This window comes from Trachurus trachurus (genome assembly GCF_905171665.1).
Source record: "Trachurus trachurus genome assembly, chromosome: 12".
NCBI lineage: Eukaryota > Metazoa > Chordata > Actinopteri > Carangiformes > Carangidae > Trachurus > Trachurus trachurus.
In genome coordinates, this window is record NC_139908.1 from 14854596 (window position 1) to 14874087 (window position 19492).

Below are 19492 nucleotides of genomic sequence, written 5' to 3' on the forward strand. Positions count from 1 at the left end.
TATTCAGGGAAAATCTGAAAAAAAAAGAAAATAACCACTGATTCTCACACCACAAACACATATAGAGATGTTTGTCAATACTCATAAGCAAGTGTTTTCCTGTCATGCCCTTGTTGAGGAGGAAAGTTGGTGACCACAGAAGGAAACTTGTCTCCTAATAGTTCAAGAAAACCCATTTCTCTCTGTTAACCATCTACCTAATTGTTTCTACCTGTGTTATGTCACATCTTTCATCCAGGTATCTTAACTACTTCGCCACCAAATCCAGTCCCACGGGAGTGATCCTGGATTTGTGGGAAGCCCAGCATTTCCCCGATGGCAATCTCAGTCGCCTTGCCCAGGTACTAGAGGAGATGGGACGCCATGACAGCCTTGTTCCTGCAGCGACTGAGCACTGACATCTGCCCACCAGGGAGTGTGACATTCCAGGGAGGAAGAAGACATAAAAAGAAAATAAAAGAGGGAGAGGATGGGGGTAGCAGGGGGGGAGGGAAGGAAGGAGGGAGGGAGGGAGAGTCATTTGGCATCACAGTGACAAACACGCACACACACACTCACAGACACTGCATGTGTGTGTGTGTGTACACTCAAAGAAGTAAGAAGATAGAGACAGCTAGGTCTACTCAGCCATGACCCAGTTAAACATTGGCAACAAAGGGTTTAAAAACTTGGGAGGGTAAACAAGGCTCTCTGTCAGTCATCTCTCTCTGGCGGTTCCCCTCTCTGGTACGACGACTTGATATTTCTGGCTCTGGTTTCCTTGGAATCAGCTGTCCGGATGTTTCGATGGACTGTGCGGACTACGCGGATGATGCCGTCGCCCCTTGCCAACAGTCTAAATAGTGACACCCAATCAGAGGTCAAAGGATCCAAGGAGCACGGCTTGGATCGGAGGAAGCATCTCTCACTCTCCAGAAATCAGTCTCCATAGCAACTCCATGGATGAGTATGTGTTCTGTGATAACATTGTATTTAATAATATGCCTATTTATACATATCTTTTTTTTTTTTTTGTATTTTATGCTGCCTGTTAGGGAATACTGTGTAGTGTCCTCACTTTTTATTTTTTTGTTTGTGTTTCTTTTGTTTCTTCTTTCATTATGTTTGACTGTATCATAGCACCCCCTGGTGGACTCTTGCAGTTATGACTCATCCTGTCAGCCACACTTGTATGTACAGAAGGAAATCAATGATGTAACCATTTTACAGATTTAGTGTTGTCGTAAACTAAAAATGGACACTTTTAAACCCATGTTATGTATGATTATTGATTTTCAAATATGTGAGCTTCTTTAGTTGCAAGTCTTTTAAAAATATTTTTCCTAAGTTGAATTGGTTAATTTTGTGTTACTTCCTTTGCTTTTTGCATGTTTTCTTTATTTTTAATCAAGTCATTTGAATAATTCCACCAGTCTATTGCCCCTAGATAAAAGGTGATCAATGTTATGTTCCCAAACTGAAATTCATGACTGATGCTGATGACTTGTGTGTTGTTTCAAGACATCATCTACGTGATCAAGACCAGGCAGAGACGAGAGGTAGATCCCGTCGAGAGGGGAGTCAAATAAGTATATTTTTGTAGGACCAATGCAACTGAATAAAAACTGCTTTTTACCAAATAATTGACAGTGTGTGAGGTTAAATTTAATACACGAGGTGATCATCTAAATGTCAAAATTCATTTCAGAAAGTGTCATTTCCTGCGTTCAGGACCGAGTTACATTCATGTGTAATATTTTGGAGGAGAATGGGAGATTTTAACTCAGACTTCTATGGTTGTACATTAATGACAGAAGCCATTGGTATAATGATGACACTGACTCTGTGCATAAAAAAATAGTGATAGTTGTAAATGCAACATTCCTTTGATGCAGCAGCACTTGTGACTGTTCAAGTGTTCTTGGTTGGATATTTTTTGTTCGTTGTTACGTTTTCTTTATTTTTCCTGTTTTAAAATGGCAGTTCCCAGTCCCAGTTTTCGTAAAGCCGTCTATGCAAACTCTGCATCCTTAAAAAACAATCTTTACATTCTCAGTGGGCTAGCCTTTGCATTTCCCTAGTTGTTCTCCAGCTTCATGATTATTATTGTGTATAGTGAGAATGTAGCCTGTCTGTTTCTGGCACTCATGATGTTCCGCGCAACTGCTTGCATTTCATCTGTCAAGTTATTGTACAAAGTGTAAGAAAGAATTTTTAAGACTAATAATAAATTATATTTATATGCAACATTGGAAAGGGTGCACAAGGAGCCTTTTGTCTGAATGGTATGACTGTGAAGCAACACAAACCTTACAGACACAGACAATCCTTCAAAACACAGTTGTTTTATTAGGGAATGTTATCCAGATCCACTCATACACTCTCATAATCACATATGTACAGATTAAATAAGGCACATGCCATAGTGGTAGAGTGGACGGGATATATTCTGTACATAAAAATCCTCAAAGAAAAAACAAAAAACATTTTTTTAACATCCAGAAAGGCAATGTTTATCAAGAGTATTTACAAATGAATTGTGGGTGATAAGTGGAGACAATGAGGGAAGACAAGGGCTTACATGTCTCAGCTCTGAAGGATTGAAGGACAAAGCCGTCAATGATCTAAAACCCAGAATTTGTCTTATTGAAATAAAATGTATTTTGAAATACTACATAGAAAAGTATGTTTGTTTTTTCCATTAATTTAGTCTTTCGCTGCTTTGTTCTGTAATAATATTAATATTAATAGTAATAACAATAGTAATAATAATAATTACATCTTTGAGGTCACTGGGCATGATTTAGACATTTCTTTGGATGGATGACAGTCACTATATGGAACTGATCGTGAACTGAGAGACAGTTTACAGTCTGCTATGATATTACAGCATGCAGTGACTGAGTCAAACTAAAAAAATAAAAAATAACATGGAGGCAGCTGTGCAATACAAAAGACTGCACATGTAATACTGCTATATGGCTTTCAAAGGACAGAGCAGGAGCTTCCTCTGTACTGAACTGATCAGAGGAGTTTCAGTCCTCCTCTCCTGTGAGGGTCCCAGTCTCCCTGCCCACCTGGACAGTCTGGACCCGACAACCACTCAGCTTTCACGGAAAGCACACCCTGAACACTTTGTCTGAGGTGGAGGTGACTCAGACAATAGGAGGTCAGATCTCCCCAGACATTATAAATCTTCCGCCTCTCATTTTTCTGGCTCCCTGTCCACCATTACGTCCATCACTCATCCTCATCCCTGTCAGTTTTCCATTGTCCCATCATTCACAGACTCTTTATTTTTTTCCCTTTCTTCTACTGGCCAGTCTAAGTGGCGCTGTGCCATCGGCAGTGACAAGTCTCTGGGTGATGAGAGCTTCTCTCTCTTGACGATCTGTCACATTTTGATGTCTTGGGACTCTAACATCTTCGCCAGGCTCTTCTTCACCCTCAGAGCTGTGAGGCGACAGGCCGGGCCGTGAGCCCAGCACTCCGACATCAGTTTCCCCATCTGTCGTAGACACTGAAGACACACAAACACATACATTTACATTAGAAAATAAAAATATCATCAACTTTAAACAGTAGTGTTTAAAATAAAATAAATACATGTACAAAATATTATTAATGACACACTGATGTACTGCATGATAAAACTTTAACACATTGTTCATTAACTACTGTATTGGTAAATGAGTTTTTGAAACTTTGCACTGTATTGAAAACCATTTACTGTAGAATACCTCATCACTGCTCCAACGATTAGCAAATGAAGGTCTCTGTTTCTTAATGCAGACAACCTCTCTCATGTCCTCATAGGAGGGATCAGTGGGCACAAGGTCGTGATAAGGCAGCTGATATTCCTCCACGATGCCTGTAGGGAAAACGTTAGAATTAGTAGGATCACTGCGATAACACAGAAAGTTAACTTTTAAAAGAGTTTGTCCCCTGACCTCCAGAGATACAACGTCGCGCCATCTCCCACATAATAAGGCCAAAACTGTACATGTCCGCCATAATAAAAGACTGGAAGTAGGTCCTGTTCAGAGTCTCATCCAGCACTTCAGGGGGCATGTAGCGCTTCGTACCAACACGTAGATTGAGAGGGATATCCACCTCATTGGTGTCGCTGAGGGAACAAGAGGGAGAATAGAAAAGGTTTAGGTTTTATTTCTCTGTGCTTTGGGAAATACCCGAGACAGAAGAAATCCAAAATTCAGTGATGTACCTGTTAAACTTGACAGCCAGACCTAAATCTGCTATACAGCAGGATCCGTTCTTTTTGACCAGGATGTTTTTACTCTTCAGGTCTCTGTGTGCGATGGCTGGTTTGCCCTGTGTGCCATAGATCTGAGTGTGAAGGTGACAGAGGCCGGATATGGCCGAGTAGGCCAGTTTCAGCAGAGACTGGACGTCTAAGGTGTTGGACTTGAGGTAGTCGTATAAGGATCCATTCTCATGGTAGTCTGTGATCAAGTAGAGCTGAGTCCACGAGCCGGTTCCTTTAATGTCGGCTGCTATGAATCCTGGGGGACGGAGAGTGGGGATGACAGGACTGAGAAATGCATAATAACAACACATGGGGTCTTGGTCACTTTTGGGAACACAAGTCCTTATTCTATTAACTTTCCCTTACCAAGTATGTTGTCATGTCTCATGAGGAAGGTCTGATAAATTTCAGTCTCTCTGAACCAGCTGTCTTCCTCTGTGGTGAAGAAAACTTTGACAGCCACCCTCTCTTCTCTCCATTTGCCCATCCACACCTCTCCGTATCGTCCTTTCCCGATCTGCTTCACCATCTGAATCTGTTTGGCGATAGTTCGCTGCACCTGGGAACAAAATATATGAAAAATAAAGCCACTTAATTATGTAATTTCCACTTAAAACAAAAATGTCTTCAGTTACATTTGTCTCAATAGTTTTTTGCATTCAAAATCAGTTACATTATTTTCATCTGAATTTTATTCATAGGCTGAAACTGATTCCAACAGTATGAGATGATGCACTAATCAGTGAAGCAGATGTGTAATGCTCTTTTCTCACCAGTAGAGGGAGTCCTGACCCCGAACCAGACCCGACGCTCCTGGAGTGCTCTAGCATGTCCTTCAGAGACTCCCCGGGGGGGATGTAGGGCTCATTCTGCTCCAGATCGATTCTGTAGTGTGGCCGTGACTCCGGCCGCTTATACCTGGCACAGAGAGGAGATGCGATAATAATAATGTTCAGTGTGCATCAGGAAGTGTGACTTCAGTGATGGGTACATGTCGTCTTCAAGTTTCTCACCTGAAGTAGCAAAAGATGATGATGAGACCGAGGACGATGATGCTGACCGTAATTGAGATGCAGAGAGCCATGTACTGGATACTGCTGTCCACATAGTCTGAAAAAATACACAAAAAAACAACGGGAAGATTATAAAACATGAGTTACGTGTCATTTTGATTACTTTATCTTGAATGTGCATGATCCTGGTCTGAGCAACACGATAAAATTACCAACTGATGAATAGATGGTGACACTCATTTGTTCACTCTTATCGACTCCAACATCTTTCTAATTTTCATTGGCAGGGACGAGCTCCTTTTCCCCCTTCCTCCCTCTAACCCTGCCCTGCACCCGCCTTTCTCTCTCTCTTTCTCTATCTCTCTCTCTCTCCCCCAGCGTGTGATCGATCCCATCCCCTTCCTGAATCCCACATATCAGATGTCACACTGACGTCGCTACAGAAACCCCTGAGGCCTAAAGCTGCTCTGGGCATCTAGCCTTTCTGTCGTGCTCCTGTCAATCAGTCTCACGGGGAGGGAGGGGGGTGGGGGGGCACTTCATGGTGTGAACAGACCAGAGCCACACAGTAAGAAGGATCAGTGGACAAAGAAAATCTGCATGAACAGCAAAGTGTCTTATGAACTCCCTGCAGGATCATTGAGTTAAAGGATAACTGAATTTAGATGAACTTATTTAGAAGGACATGACTTCTGTAGTTGTGTGTGGTTTATTACTACATTTTTACTTAAATTTACCCTTAAATTAAGAGGTTTTCATAATTTGGCTAAACTGTTGCCTGGTTAACAACCTGCCTGATTATCTGAACACTTGTTTCTTGCCCTGTTAGACTTTGTCTTTCTTTTTCTAAATGTGAGTGATGATTTTAGTGAGTTCAGTGTTATCCTCTTTATGAAAACAAGTGATAATAAAAAAACCATATGACAATACACCCCCTTAATTTCCTTCCAACTTACGGGACAAATCAGTTGATCGCTGTTTGTTTGAAGGGCATAATGAAGGATGGTGAGGCTGTGTAAAACTATAATGATGAGTGTGTGCGTGTAACAGAGATAGGGAGTACGTGTGAGCGAGAGAGTGAGAAAGAATGTGTGTGTGTTTGTGTGCGTGCGTGTTGGTGTGTTGCAGAGTGACAGATGGACAGATATCTCACATCCGTACCGAGGCAAGAAACTCAAGCAGGCCCTGGGGAGAGGCTGTCCTTTTCATTAGAGGGTGAGAGAACAAGCCAAGCCTGCAGGCTCTGTTTCACCTGCCCCTCTCTCCCTCTCTCTCTCTCTCTCTTTCTCCATCTCTCTCTCTCCCCCAGCGGAGCAGCATGTGTCACTTCACTACAGCACCACACTGTGGTTTGTAACAGTTTAAACTGTCACTCCCCATCATCACCCAGCATGGCCTGAATGAGCCTGTTCTAAAAGCCACCGGCGCTTTAAAGTGGAGCAGGATTTCAGTGTGTGAAAACCTGTGTGAACTAAAGTGTGTGTGTGTGTGTGTGGTGGCGTCTCACCTGATGTCATGAGCGGAGGAAGAGTGGGATGTAAGTCTCTGTTGCAATAGTCCTGATCAGTGCAACACTCGATAGTTCTCCTGTAACGTGGAATCCCCGTGTCCTAAAACACACACACAAACACACACCCAGACACTAATGAGGACACAAGAGTAACAAATATTTACAGCCATACTTATTCCCAATGAAAACATTTAACAATATACCAAAGGTTTTTCCACTGTGTGTTAAAGATAGCAGCCTGGACAAGTGTGATTTAAACAGATCTCCTAAAGAGCTGCAGCGAGTCGAGGAAAAGCTCATAAAGACTTAACAATGGCTCATGAAAGAGGACACACATACACCGACATACTGAAGGTTTCACCCAGAAAGAAATATAAACACAGAAACTAACAAACAAACACACACACACAGCTGACTTACTCTGCACTGGAACTCTGAACCACCAAGTGCCAAACAACCTGACGTGAGCACAACCACTCCGCCCTCCTCCTCCTCCACCATGGTGAAACAGTAACCATTAGTCCTGCCAAAACACATGCATCAGATTTTATCAGTGGAGCATTTCATTTACTTTACTGAACCTGCTTACTGAGACTCAATGCTTATCAAATCTATATAGTTTGCATGATAAGCTCTAAAACTATAAATACTAAAAGACATTTCAGATTGGATTAGATTAAATTTAGTTGGAAATTTATTTAATTGTGACATTGTGACAGAGTACACCTGTACCGATACTTTTAGTTTAGTGATCAGCAAGGCATAAATCTGTAAGTACTGTAGTAGCATCTGCAACCATTTCCTAACACCACTAGCTTTGGGAGTTTTTATATCTGATCAAGCCTCAAGAACTACACAGCTTTGGTAGGTTTTGATGTAATCTTGTGCTGAGTGAGAGACTTTTTTATAATAGAATTGTATACACTATTATACAGGTAATACTCAGAAAATTAGAATATCGTGAAAAAGGTCATTCACTTCCCCATGATTGCGAACTGTACTGAACCAGACAGAGAGCTTTTAAAGGCTCAGGAACCCTTTGCAGGTGTTTTGGATTAATTGGCTGACAATTTGAGCTACAACATTGAACTTTTTCACGATATTCAAATTTTTGGAGATTCTGATTTTGGGGTTTTCATAAGCTGTAAGCCATAATAATCAAAATTCTAACAAATAAAAGCTTGAAATATCTTGCAATGCCTGTTATGAGTCTAAATAATATATTCATTTCACCTTTTAAGTTGAATTACTTAAATGAATGAACGTTTTCACGATATTCTAATTTTCTGAGTATTACCTGTAGGCTATACTTAAAGCAGAAGTGAGTGATATATTTGTGTTAATATAAGTCTTAAATAGTTATATCTTCCGACAGCAATCACTTACATAGAGTGTTTGGACCGAAACACGGGTCTGTCAGTCCCTCTGCTCTGCTCTGAGCCGAAGAGAAAACATTTATCGTATCCTACAGTTTTTATCCAATGAGGAGAGAGAACGGCATGCAGGGCTGTGTGTGCAGCCAAGGGACGCCGTGAATGTGGTGACGTAGGGACGAGGACTGTTATGGTGCGTTCAAGGAAACTCGTTTTTTTCCGACCTGTGAAGTCGTACCAGTTCGATCTGGTACATAGACTGTACAAAAAGACGTACTGGTACGATTTCACGGGTCGGAAGTTACGAGTGGCCGTTATAGTGACTTTTACCGGTAAAACAGGTCGGAAAAACACGAGTGGGTTGCCTGGAACGCTACAAAGTCGTAAGTTGTGACTTGAAGCTGTAATTTATGATTTCAAAAGCCTGCCTGGAACGCAGCATTAGCGAAAACGACCGGATCACTCACTTCTGCTTTAATGTATATATTATTTTAAATCACTCCAGTGCAAATAGCTCAGCTAATGAAAGTGCTAATAAAGTGTATCTTTCATAAAAGTTTAGGTAAAGTTTAGGTTATTAGGTGTTTGTGTAGTCTGTGCTTCACCATACATGCAAGTGTTGTTGGCTGCTTTGTCAGGGCAGTGGTGGTTGCAGTGGCACCAGAGCATGTTCTCAGATGAGACTGTGCTGCTGCCCTCCTCCGCCCTTCGCCCAGATCCCCCCTTCCATCCATTCTTCAGCATGGTGTCCAACATGTTGGCTGTGCAGAAAAAGAGAGACAGAGAGAGACAGAGAGAGAGAGAGAGAAAAGGAGAGGATGGGTTTAACATCAGGTCAGAACAAAACATCTGTACACTCCTCCGGTTCCAGTAAAATCTACGTACACTTGCCCTGGGAAAGTTTAAGATGGAATAAATCGACAGATCCAAACTGCATTTCCACTCATTTCAAATGGGTCTTCTTGATTATACATAGACAAATATGCACCAGTTCTGCCTACCTTGGCAGTGTAACCATGGCAATGCAATCCACAGAAAGTGTGAATACTGTATGTTGCTGAAAGCAGCCCTGCTGTCCTGGACTGGACTCAATGTACCTGCGTGAAGTCTGGAACCAGAATAACACTACTCACCAGAAAGAAGTCTTTGTGCTGTGTGTGTGTGTGTGTGTGTGTGTGTGTGTGTGTGTGTGTGTGTGTGTGTGTGTGTGTGTGTGTGTGTGTGTGTGTGTGTGTGTGTGTGTGTGTGTGTGTGTGTGTGTGTGTGTGTGTGTGTGTGTGTGTGTGTGTGTGTGTGCACCTTCTTGCAAGTCTGTCTGTATTTAGGGTGAGGGTGCATAGCGTGCATAGTGTTTTGAGGTGTAAGTGTGTGTGAGTGCAGTTTATTGCAGTAATATTTTTAAAAAAAATCTATTTCCCAGAAACAAAAAATATAATCTTTCTTTATAGACTTTTTTTAAGGCTATATATCCAAAAATCAACTTAAAAATGTTTGGATAAACCTGTTGATTCCTCCTATAATATACAGTATAATTCACTGCTATCTGGACATACTGTATGTGAGTCCTTAGTACTTATCTTCTGAGAGGAGAAGAACATTTCCCAGCAGGCAAAAGCTGCTATGAGCCCTGTACTAAAACATGCACATATGAGCCAGGGAAAGTGCAGTGATACGGTACAGATGTATTCACATAAACCAGGAGGAGGATAAATATTATTGCTCTGGATCTGCTCATCCTTGAAAGTGTTAACCTTTACTGCTGCTGCCACTGAACATTGAACCAAGTTCAAGGGAATTCTATTTCTGAGTTATTTTATTGTTATTTAGTAGCGTGAATTGTGTCTTTGTCTTTTCACGAATTGGAGTTCATGTGATTGTAACATTCAGATGCACCTTTGATCAAGTCTATCATCATCATCAGGTGAAATTTCCTCTTAACCACCTAAAGATTAATATGTGAGGTGAGGTAATATCTCCAAAGAAACATTAACTATTTATTCATTTATTTATTTATTTTATTTATTTGTTTATTTCGGCATGTCAGTTAGATCAATCATCATCACACATCATCTTAGTTTAAATCATACAATTCACATTAACAACTACTGTATTAATGCACCAGTGAACAGTGGATCATTGTTTAAAATGATTAAATGCCAAATGAATGGTTACTAATATCTACAGTCAAGTCTGGAGTGGACAAACTCTTGTGGCAAATTATTTAATTCTAACAACAGGTAGAGAAAGCGGGCATATTACAGTAAAAAGGCTGAACTGGGGTTTGATAAGATTGCAAACACACTGACTGTTCTTTAAGTTCTCTGTGTACTTCCAACTGTAATACTGTGTTTCTCTTTCAGGCAGAGGGGAAGTCCTCCCTCACAGTGGCCTTGGTTCACATCTGCTCTGCAAGTGTGCCTAAGACGGGAATGTTTCATGAATTTGTCAGTCTTTCAGATACACTCTTTCCATATCAGCTGTTTTATTTGAATTATTTTTCACGGGGCGATAAGTGAGTAAAGAAGACAGTGGGATGACACCTTTGGAGAGGAAAGTAACACAAAAAAGCTGATGTCAGAGATGGAGAATCTTGCCTTGGGGGTAAACAAATGAGAAACAAGACTGAAAAACTAAAATCAGACATCAGAGGCACTACCTTAAAAATGACAGCAGCATTCAGCGTTTCCTCTCTGTATCATCTCTTTCTTCTTGTAACAATAAAACAACAAGCAGAAAATGCAGTAGAGCAGACATTTATGGTTGCATCAAGCATTGTACAACAGTTCACATACAAAGAAGGGAGGAAAGAAGGAAAATGCTTTGATCTCGTCTAACTTAACTATACTATTATTTGTTAGATATTAGATATTGAAAGTGAAGATGAATGACATGCTTTCTCCAAAAAAGCCTACGATAATATTAATGGGATAAAAGTACCAGTGTCTAACTGTTAAAAAGGTTATTAAGTTAATTGTGTTTTGAATGAGCAATTTGTTGTTTTTTTCTTATTGGGTTTTAAGTGTGATAAAACTGTGCTGTTGTGGTGTGTGAGGAGAGTTTCTCATGCTTAGTAATATAAGAGCAGGTTCACTACAGAGTCACTGTGTGTTCAACCGACTATTAAAGAGGGTATAGGATGTAAAGTCAGCAGGAGTCTTGAGGGAGAGGCCATCTTTGTTACGCTTACTACGTTCTACTCACTAAGCTGTTCTTCCTCAAACACAATGATGATGAAGTAAAAATTAATTAGTGACTAAGACTAGTGCGTTGTCTGTATCATACACACATGCACATTAAATCATTTCCCACGCTTTGTTTTCTCCTTCTCTTTGTCTTACACACTCACACACACACACCAAACAGACTTGCTGTGTCAGCTACGGGGCACACTCAAGGTCACCCCGAAATCTGATCTGCATCCCCAACACATTCCACAGGCTGCTCCTCAACCTAGACACACACACACACACACACACACACACACACACACTGAGAATCAGTGTTTTAACCACTGAGCAATTAGAAGTTACATTTAGGAAATTTCAGTCACAGCTCATCAGTATCTGAGGTGCTGCATCTCTGGATTTAGCTTCTCCAAATGTCCCTGCATTAGTAACAGGTTTTAAAACCATTTGTCATTTCTCTCTCTCTCTCTCTCTTTTTTTCCCCCTAATCTCTGAGGATCTGAGGTTGACAGTGTATTAGTTTTAGGTTTAACTGTGTTATCACAGTGAAAAGGCTGAAATATTGTCATTACCACAAAAATAACAGATTTCATATGAGCTCAGGAGCACTGATGAGGGAGATGTGCAGCTGCTTAGTCTTAAATCAAGGTAGGTCTACTATACACTCCAGGATGAGTCAGTCATTGGGGTTTTCTGAGCACACACATATGTGACCTCAACATTTTTCAAACTGAAAATTCCTTTCATTTATAGCCCATTATCTATCACTGGAAACAGTGATCTGAAATTGTGTCCTAGAAAACATTAATGTCTTTTCATCATCATTTAATTCCTGATAAATATTCATATCGCTCACATCTACTCTGGATTCCTCTCTGTGTACTGCAGATAGGCGTGTGATGTCAACCTCGTCTGCAGCTGAAGTTGGACTTCACCAGATACACGCAGCCGGCAATCAATAAAAATATTGTTAAAGTAATGGGTTTTATTTTTTCATCAGGATATAACTGTAAATCAATAGGAGGTAGAATTACAGCTGTTACTAGTAATAAGATAGAGACATGTTGACAGGGGAATTTAATTTCTATGAAACTGGGGGGGAAGAAGCATGGTTAAAAAGGCTCCAATTAACACCTCTGTTTCACTAGAGCCAACTTCACAGAACTCCAGCTATTTAATCTGTGAGCTGAGACCTTCACAGAGACTCTTTATCACGGGCAGAGGAGGAGGACATGAGAAAAAAGGGAGATAAGTTACTCCAGGTGGCCGTGATAAATCACCCCCTCAAAGGAGACATCTTCCCCAGTGTCTCCAGAGTGCACTCCGACCCCAAGGGGGTCACAACCAACCTGCAAAGGGGCCATACATCCTCCTCCACCCTGCCGCCCCACCCCTCGTCCCTCTTAACCCCCTACAGGCTTCAAAGGCCTCTGCCACACGAGCCCCTCCGCACATGTGCGCATATTGTACAAGCGCACACACAAGAGCGCGTCTGAGGAGCACATTCCTGTCTCTCCCTCTCCACCATCTCGCAACCTCCGCTGCTACACCCACATCAGGTCATCTGTTTCCACCGTGCAGCTTCCAGCAACCTGTTCTGTGTCTACCAGCCATGACCAGACTGTCTTTGGAGAGGGGGGGGGGGGGGGGCACCGTCCGCAAGCGATAATGCATCAACGCATTTATAGAGGGGAGACCTGTCTGTCATACCTTTGCATTGTTCTCCACATTCCACCATAGGAAGAACTAGTTGGACTCTCACACTAGTGAAACTGAAAAAAATAATGACACGTGGGTGTGAATACAGCAGAGAGCTGCTATATCCACAACAAAATACTCCAACACAGACAGACACAGTCACAGACGGACAGAGACAACCTGACGTTCACTATAAACATCAAGACCAGACACACACACACACACACACACACTTGGTGGTGTGTAGGTACTGTATACAGAGGTTTTTTAAGATTAATATAGTGATAAATCACAGACTAACTTGGGACTCAGCTCTTTGTGAAAGTGTTCCTACCATGTAAACATGTGCACATCAGACTTGATAAAATACAACACACATTTGAATATTATACATGCAGGGATGAGCAATTTCATTTAGTTAAAAGAAATGGAAAAGTTTTGCAGTCAAAGAGACACACATACACACACATACACACCCAGACTGATAGACATAGAACAGGTGTAGAAGCAGGTTTGTTCTGAAGCCAAGGCTTTGTACTGACCACAGACTGAGCGTGTGCATGTGTTTGTCTCTCATTCAGACAAAAAAAAAACTCAACCTCAGTCCCATCCCCTCCTACAGTGCATACTCCTGCTCCTTTGAACGTCACAGTATTTGTTTTGAACGCCGTCGACCCTCAGTGTCCCGGCAATGCATCTCCCTGCTCGCCCATCTATCCAATGTGGTCTGGACTTACTGGAAAAAAGCCGCAAGCCACTGAGTAATGTTGAGCTCCATTACTGACATACTGAGAGATACAGCCATAGTGCCACCACAATGTGTCACTGAACTCCACAATATTACCTCTGCCAGATCACTGCAAGCTTCTGTTTTTCTTCAAGGTTATTCAAGGTCCATCTAAGACCAGATATGGTAGTTGACCAAAGGCTTATAATTTAAAAGAACAAGTTTTATGTAAACTGGGCTGTAGCTTCATATTTCTGTGATTATCAGTCTTGTCAACTTAGAGCAACTAATTGAATCAGTGTTTTTCCATCAATGTTAAATATTTGTTTTTAATATCACTCCTGATAGTCTTTGTTTCCCAGCACGACATGTTGAAGCTGCATTTTCTTTTTACAACTCGGTCACATTTGCAGTTGTCTCTTTTGTACTTCCTCAGAACTCACAAAAAGTAATCCTAAACTTCCAAATCTCACAAGAAAGATATACTCATGTGTATGCATCTGAACAACTATTACACAAAAACACATACTCAAGACACACAGAGTCTATGCTCCCATGCCTGACCGCTAGAGCAGCACATCTGCCTCGGGATCAAATTCTGTGTTGGGGAACTGTATCCACATCCTGACAGGAAGCTGTGCACAGAAGGCTGGAGGAGCCTGGTCCTGTTGAGGACCAACTGCTGCTGTTTTGTACTGCTGGACTGCTACAGGACACCAGACTCTGACTTAATTCCACCACACTCAGCTGCACACAGATATCTTCCAAAGAGCGTTAAGTTAGTCACTGCCACATAACACTTTTTGGATATCCTTGAAAACTGGACATGTTTTTAATATGTGGCTACAGTTTGAGGACCCTAAAAAGGCCCCATCTTCTCTAAAGTCTATAGAGCTAACGTTAAATTACAATTACATTCTACTGATTCTCATTAGCAACATACAAATATGACTCAGGCAGAACATCAAGTTGATTGTGTTTGGCCTCTTCTGGGAAGCTGAAATTGGAAATAGTCTGTCTCTAAGAAACTTAGAGCTTAATCTTCACACTTATGCAGCTGAAGTGGAGCAGCAGAGAAGGAACGGCTGTCGATAAGGACAAAACTAGTACCTCCTCTGAATGCTCCTACTGAGACACACTGACATTTTCAGGTATTTGAAGATTGCTGTGAATGAAAACACCACACACTGTACTTGGAAAACAGCCCCTCACAGAGTCCTGCTACTTATACATGCATGTCCAGAAGACTAGTGGATGGCTTTAAGGGTGTAAAGTGAACTTGTTGTTGGTCTTTAGAAGATATGTCGGTCTTAAGAGGATACAACGTCACGATTTAAATAGAGCTCGTATCAGTTTCACATCTATCATTCTCACATAATCTGGAAGGTTTTCATTTGTTTGAAGTGTATACTTGTCTTGAGCCGCTGTGGATGAGTGTTTCTCCTTGTCTGGTCGCAGTTATGGCACAGACACATCAGGTTTTCAAGGTCACTTTGCGGTTTTGTGTTTCAAACATGAGACATAGGGAATCCGAAGGCTTTTCAAGGAAATGAGCCAAAACCAATACAATTTTTCTTTTTTTTCCAAAAATGCATCCATCATACCAGGTATATGTGTCATAACCGCACTGTAATCTCTGTATTTTCACTAGGTTGCCACTGGACGAACAGAGCTAGGGTTCATCTATTCTCTGTGAACCTCACCAGCCTATAGAAACAGGTGGCAAATTGACCATGCTGCTTAAGATTTATGGGCAACCTCCCACATGTTTTACTCATTTGGCCGACCTTTAAAAAGATCGGATCACAGAGGAAACAGAAAAAAGCAACTGGTAGTTGAAGTATTGGTGAAAGAAAATGGACAGAATGAGTGAAACTGAGGAAGTCCAGAAACGCAGAGAGAGATTTAGTATGAAATCGTTCCAAGACGGCTCACAGCTTCATTTCTGCAGTGGCAGGAACAAGCAGAGAATCGTCTCCGTTTATAGTTGGACTGTTGGAAGAATGGAAATCAATGCAACCCTTCAGAGATGATCCTGTCTGAATTTCACTCCATCTTCCCACATCCCTTGTACTTGTGTGACTACTGACCCTCAAACCCACTGGGCAAACACTGGATGAGAAATTAAACACCTAGCTCAGACTGCCCAGATAAGTGTAAAGGAAATTCTCTGAAGAAACATTCATCAGCAGCTGAGGTATTTCATGACCAACTGTGAAAGTTACAGCTAGCTCTGAAACACTCAGTCACTAAGGGATTTTGCAGCTGGTCTTCATTTTTGACACTATTTCTGTAAAGGATTTCTTTGTATTGCAAATAAAATTGTTTTTTAAGTTATAATTTAATAATTTCATCAGCTCTTAATTACAGAATAACTTTTTTACACTATAAAAGGATGGAAAACACACTAACATGTTGACAGATCTATAGTAAATGAGTACTCGAAACTGATAATACATGTATAGACTATGTACTGTGTCATAATCAAGTAGATTCTAATACAAGAGGAGGTGGAATAAATAGGAGGCTAGATTAAAGATCTGACACGTTATCAATCATTCAATAGCAAATCCAGTCACAGTCATAGGCTGAAATCTCTTTGTGGCAATACTTATAAACACACACACACACACACACAGTTTGTGAGTGCGTGTGCACACACAGATGCTGGTTTTACAGCCTGACACCAAACTGTCTTCTTAATGAGTGCTAGACAATAAAAACTGCTCAGGTCAAGCCTGCAATGAACTGTTTACATTAGTGATTAATGTGACTCACTTTTTCATTTATTGTTTGGTTTTAAGACCATTTAACAGTCCATTTTCTAGAAATACTCTGTTTGACAAAGTTATTTCTTTGTCGATTGACTAATCAATGAATCATGTAATTGTTTCAGCTCCAACAAAAAGCAAAAAAGACATTTTCAGACCATAAAGCCAAAAGAGAAAAAAAATGTTAATGCTAACTGCGTAGTTATCAACTCTCTAACTGATCAGCGCCACCTCTCCACTTTTTCCTGATCAGCGGCAGAACAAATGCACAAGTGTCATCTTCTTGAGGCTGGGAGCTCCTCGACCCTCCCAGCCTGTCACAACCTTTCGAGGCACCGCGACACTGTTGGCATTCATCGTAAAAGACAACTGGCTGTCCATCTTCAAACAATTCAAAACACGAACAGAGGGGTAGGGGAGGGGTGGGGGTGGGGTGGCGGGGGTTTGTTGGGAAGGGAGAGGACGGGGCAGATAAATGCACAGCCGTTCTCATGGCAGCCCCTGTGGAGATCATAATAGGTTTTGCTCATCATAAATGCCAAACGGTGAAAAAAAGACTGATATTCTCACGGCTTGCACAACATCAACCTGTCACCTCATAATACCAACAATAAAAACCTGTGAAAACATGCTTCAACATCGGAGAAATAAAAACTCCCAGTCTAAAACAGAAATACTGATATCCACGTATATGAAATTCTAAAGACTTGCAGCTTAACCCCGACAGAACTAAAGCGAAACTAAACAAAACAATTGGAAGAAGGCCTCGGCCTCTTCAGCCTCGTGACTTGGGACATAAATGCAGCAGCAGAAGCATCAAAACACACAGAAGTTGGAGCTGGTGTCCAGCGCAGAACTCACCGTCAGACCCACGGCTCAGTGATGCCAGTCCTGTCACCAGGAGAACAGCCTGCCAGGCCCACTCCTCAGGCAACCACACTATCACCATTGCGCCAGCACCAGCCCGCCTCCTTCAAATCCCCGAGGTGGTGCCACAGCGAACAGGCCCGTGCAAAGAGGCGGAGGTGTGAGGCTGCGTTTTTATATCCTTCCGTTGAAAGAGCGCCAGTCCTCTTTGCGGTACAAGTGTCTCTCTGTGAGTGACTGCCACTCTGGCTCTCTGCACTCGCAGTAACTTCACACAGCGCAGCCTCCAGCTTTACTCCACACTGACAGCCTGGGAGAGACAGACATAGAGAGAGGAGAAAGGAGGGAGAGAAGAGGGGGAAGAGGGTGTTACTTTGTTGCTCTCTTACTGTGCTATTTGTCCAGCCCTTTCTGTGACCGGTTCACTACAGAGGGAACAGCTGAGTATATCTTAACCCACACACAGCCTCTCTCTCTCTCTCTCTCTCTCTCTCTCTCTCTCTCTCTCTCTCTCTCTCTCTCTCTCTCTCTCTCTCTCTCTCTCTCTCTCTCTCTATCTCCCTCCCTCCCTCCCTCTCTATCTCACACATACACACACTACAGATTCTCACATCACTCATACACAGAAAGCAGAGCAGAATAGAAGGGCACTATGGGGGGGCGAAGCAGGGCCGTGGATGCGAGCAGGGGTTGAATGAGGTGTGAAAGGCGGCAGTGAAAGCATTATGAACTTACTGCCACAGGCACACAAACACACAGCACGCCAAGAGGGACACAGAGACTACAGTGAAAACTAACTCACACGAGACGTGTACATATAACTTTGGTAGAAACCACCTGGTGTCAAATGCTGCAGGGCAGAGCGACTTCCAGCTCTGAAGCTCCATTTGATGCACTGGAGCAAGAATCATGAACAAAACGCGCCTGTGGCTGGTACGACTGGTTCACTGCAGGTGTGAGAGGTTGTGCACAATAAACTAGAGAGGCTGTAGTATATTCTACTGGGCAGCAGAGCTGTTTAAAATGAATTTAGTAATACGTTTTTGCAGTATATTGTAACAAATGACTGTTATGCTGGATGTTACCAGATATTCCCTGCTCAACACTTGTTTCTGTGGAGTATTATCTTTATGTTAATCATGTTCCATTACAACATAGAAAGAAAAAAGGGACAAAATCCACAATGAACACAGATTAAAGCAGCCAAATTCTCTCTGAAAAAAAAAAAAATCTCAACCCACGTCTTGACATAGCGTGTATGGAAGTACAGCTGCAGACACAGGTGTTGAGTGAATGGCGAGTACTGGGCATTTAATCTGAAACCAAGAGCCTGGTGTTAAAGCTCAGACACAGGCTGAATCCCGGTCAGCTCCTCATGTGAAAGGGGTGAAAACACAAGCGCTTGTGGAGCTACAACAGGGGATCAGGCCATCACACGTCAGGTGATTAGAGGTGATTACAGCTCACACCTCCAGGCACCACCACTACAACTCTGCAACTTCACACTAATCCAACACACACGCAAACATGCAATACCACAGAAAAAAAAAGATAACAAAGGGGACACATTCCAGTGGTGAAAGATTTATGTGGGTTACAAGTTAAGAGGATTAACTGAGCATTTAGACGGATAACATCAAGTCTACTACAGCACCTATACAAATCGACGTGATGGAATTTAGTTAGGAAGCGCTTCCTTGAAATAAAATATGTTTATCGACTCCAAATGGTTGGAGGGAAGCAAAGAAAAGCAGAACAACAACAACAACAACAACAGCCAAATGGGCTTCTCCCCCATTACACCTGTTGCCTCCTCCAAGTCTGACTGGGTGGGAACAGCAGCTCCCAGAAGCCACCTCTCTCCTACAGTGCTCCACTAGCCCTATAGCTGTCACTGCTGATTTGTGCAGGGCTGAGTATTACATGTGATAAGTCAGCCTATTCTAGAGCACGAGTGCATGGGGAGCAATGTGAATGGGTCAGTGCACCTCACACACCCTTCTGCGCTCCATCAAACGCCCAGCGTGGAGCCTCGCCCGTATTCTCAGACAGCCTCGCTCAGCCCACGGGGGACGGGGGGTCCAGGGGAGTGAGGAGCTCCG

At 42.1% G+C, this 19492-nt stretch overlaps 3 protein-coding genes across 3 annotated transcripts in view; 2 read left to right on the forward strand and 1 right to left on the reverse strand.

Moving 5' to 3' along the window:
- The window catches only part of unc5cb (unc-5 netrin receptor Cb), a gene marked incomplete at its 5' end in the record, with an annotated part of 106747 nt that extends 106303 nt beyond the window's left edge, over positions 1 to 444 (forward strand). The window contains one exon of the mRNA XM_083984188.1: positions 239 to 444. Coding sequence (XP_083840314.1) covers positions 239 to 398 — 160 coding nt within the window. The 3' untranslated portion in view covers positions 399 to 444. The remainder of the gene's footprint in view (positions 1 to 238) is intronic.
- zmat5 (zinc finger, matrin-type 5) overlaps positions 1 to 19492 on the forward strand; it is a 346127-nt gene that overhangs the window by 59251 nt on the left and 267384 nt on the right. The window lies entirely within an intron of this gene.
- bmpr1bb (bone morphogenetic protein receptor, type IBb) lies at positions 2895 to 17675 on the reverse strand. The gene is made up of 11 exons (XM_083983334.1): positions 17385 to 17675; positions 8753 to 8903; positions 7190 to 7292; positions 6767 to 6869; positions 5260 to 5356; positions 5020 to 5164; positions 4613 to 4805; positions 4205 to 4502; positions 3930 to 4105; positions 3720 to 3850; positions 2895 to 3499 (listed from the first exon to the last, which is right to left on the reverse strand). Exons 1-11 carry the CDS (start codon positions 17470 to 17472, stop codon positions 3374 to 3376), a joined length of 1611 nt encoding a protein of 536 aa, XP_083839460.1. The 5' UTR covers positions 17473 to 17675; the 3' UTR covers positions 2895 to 3373.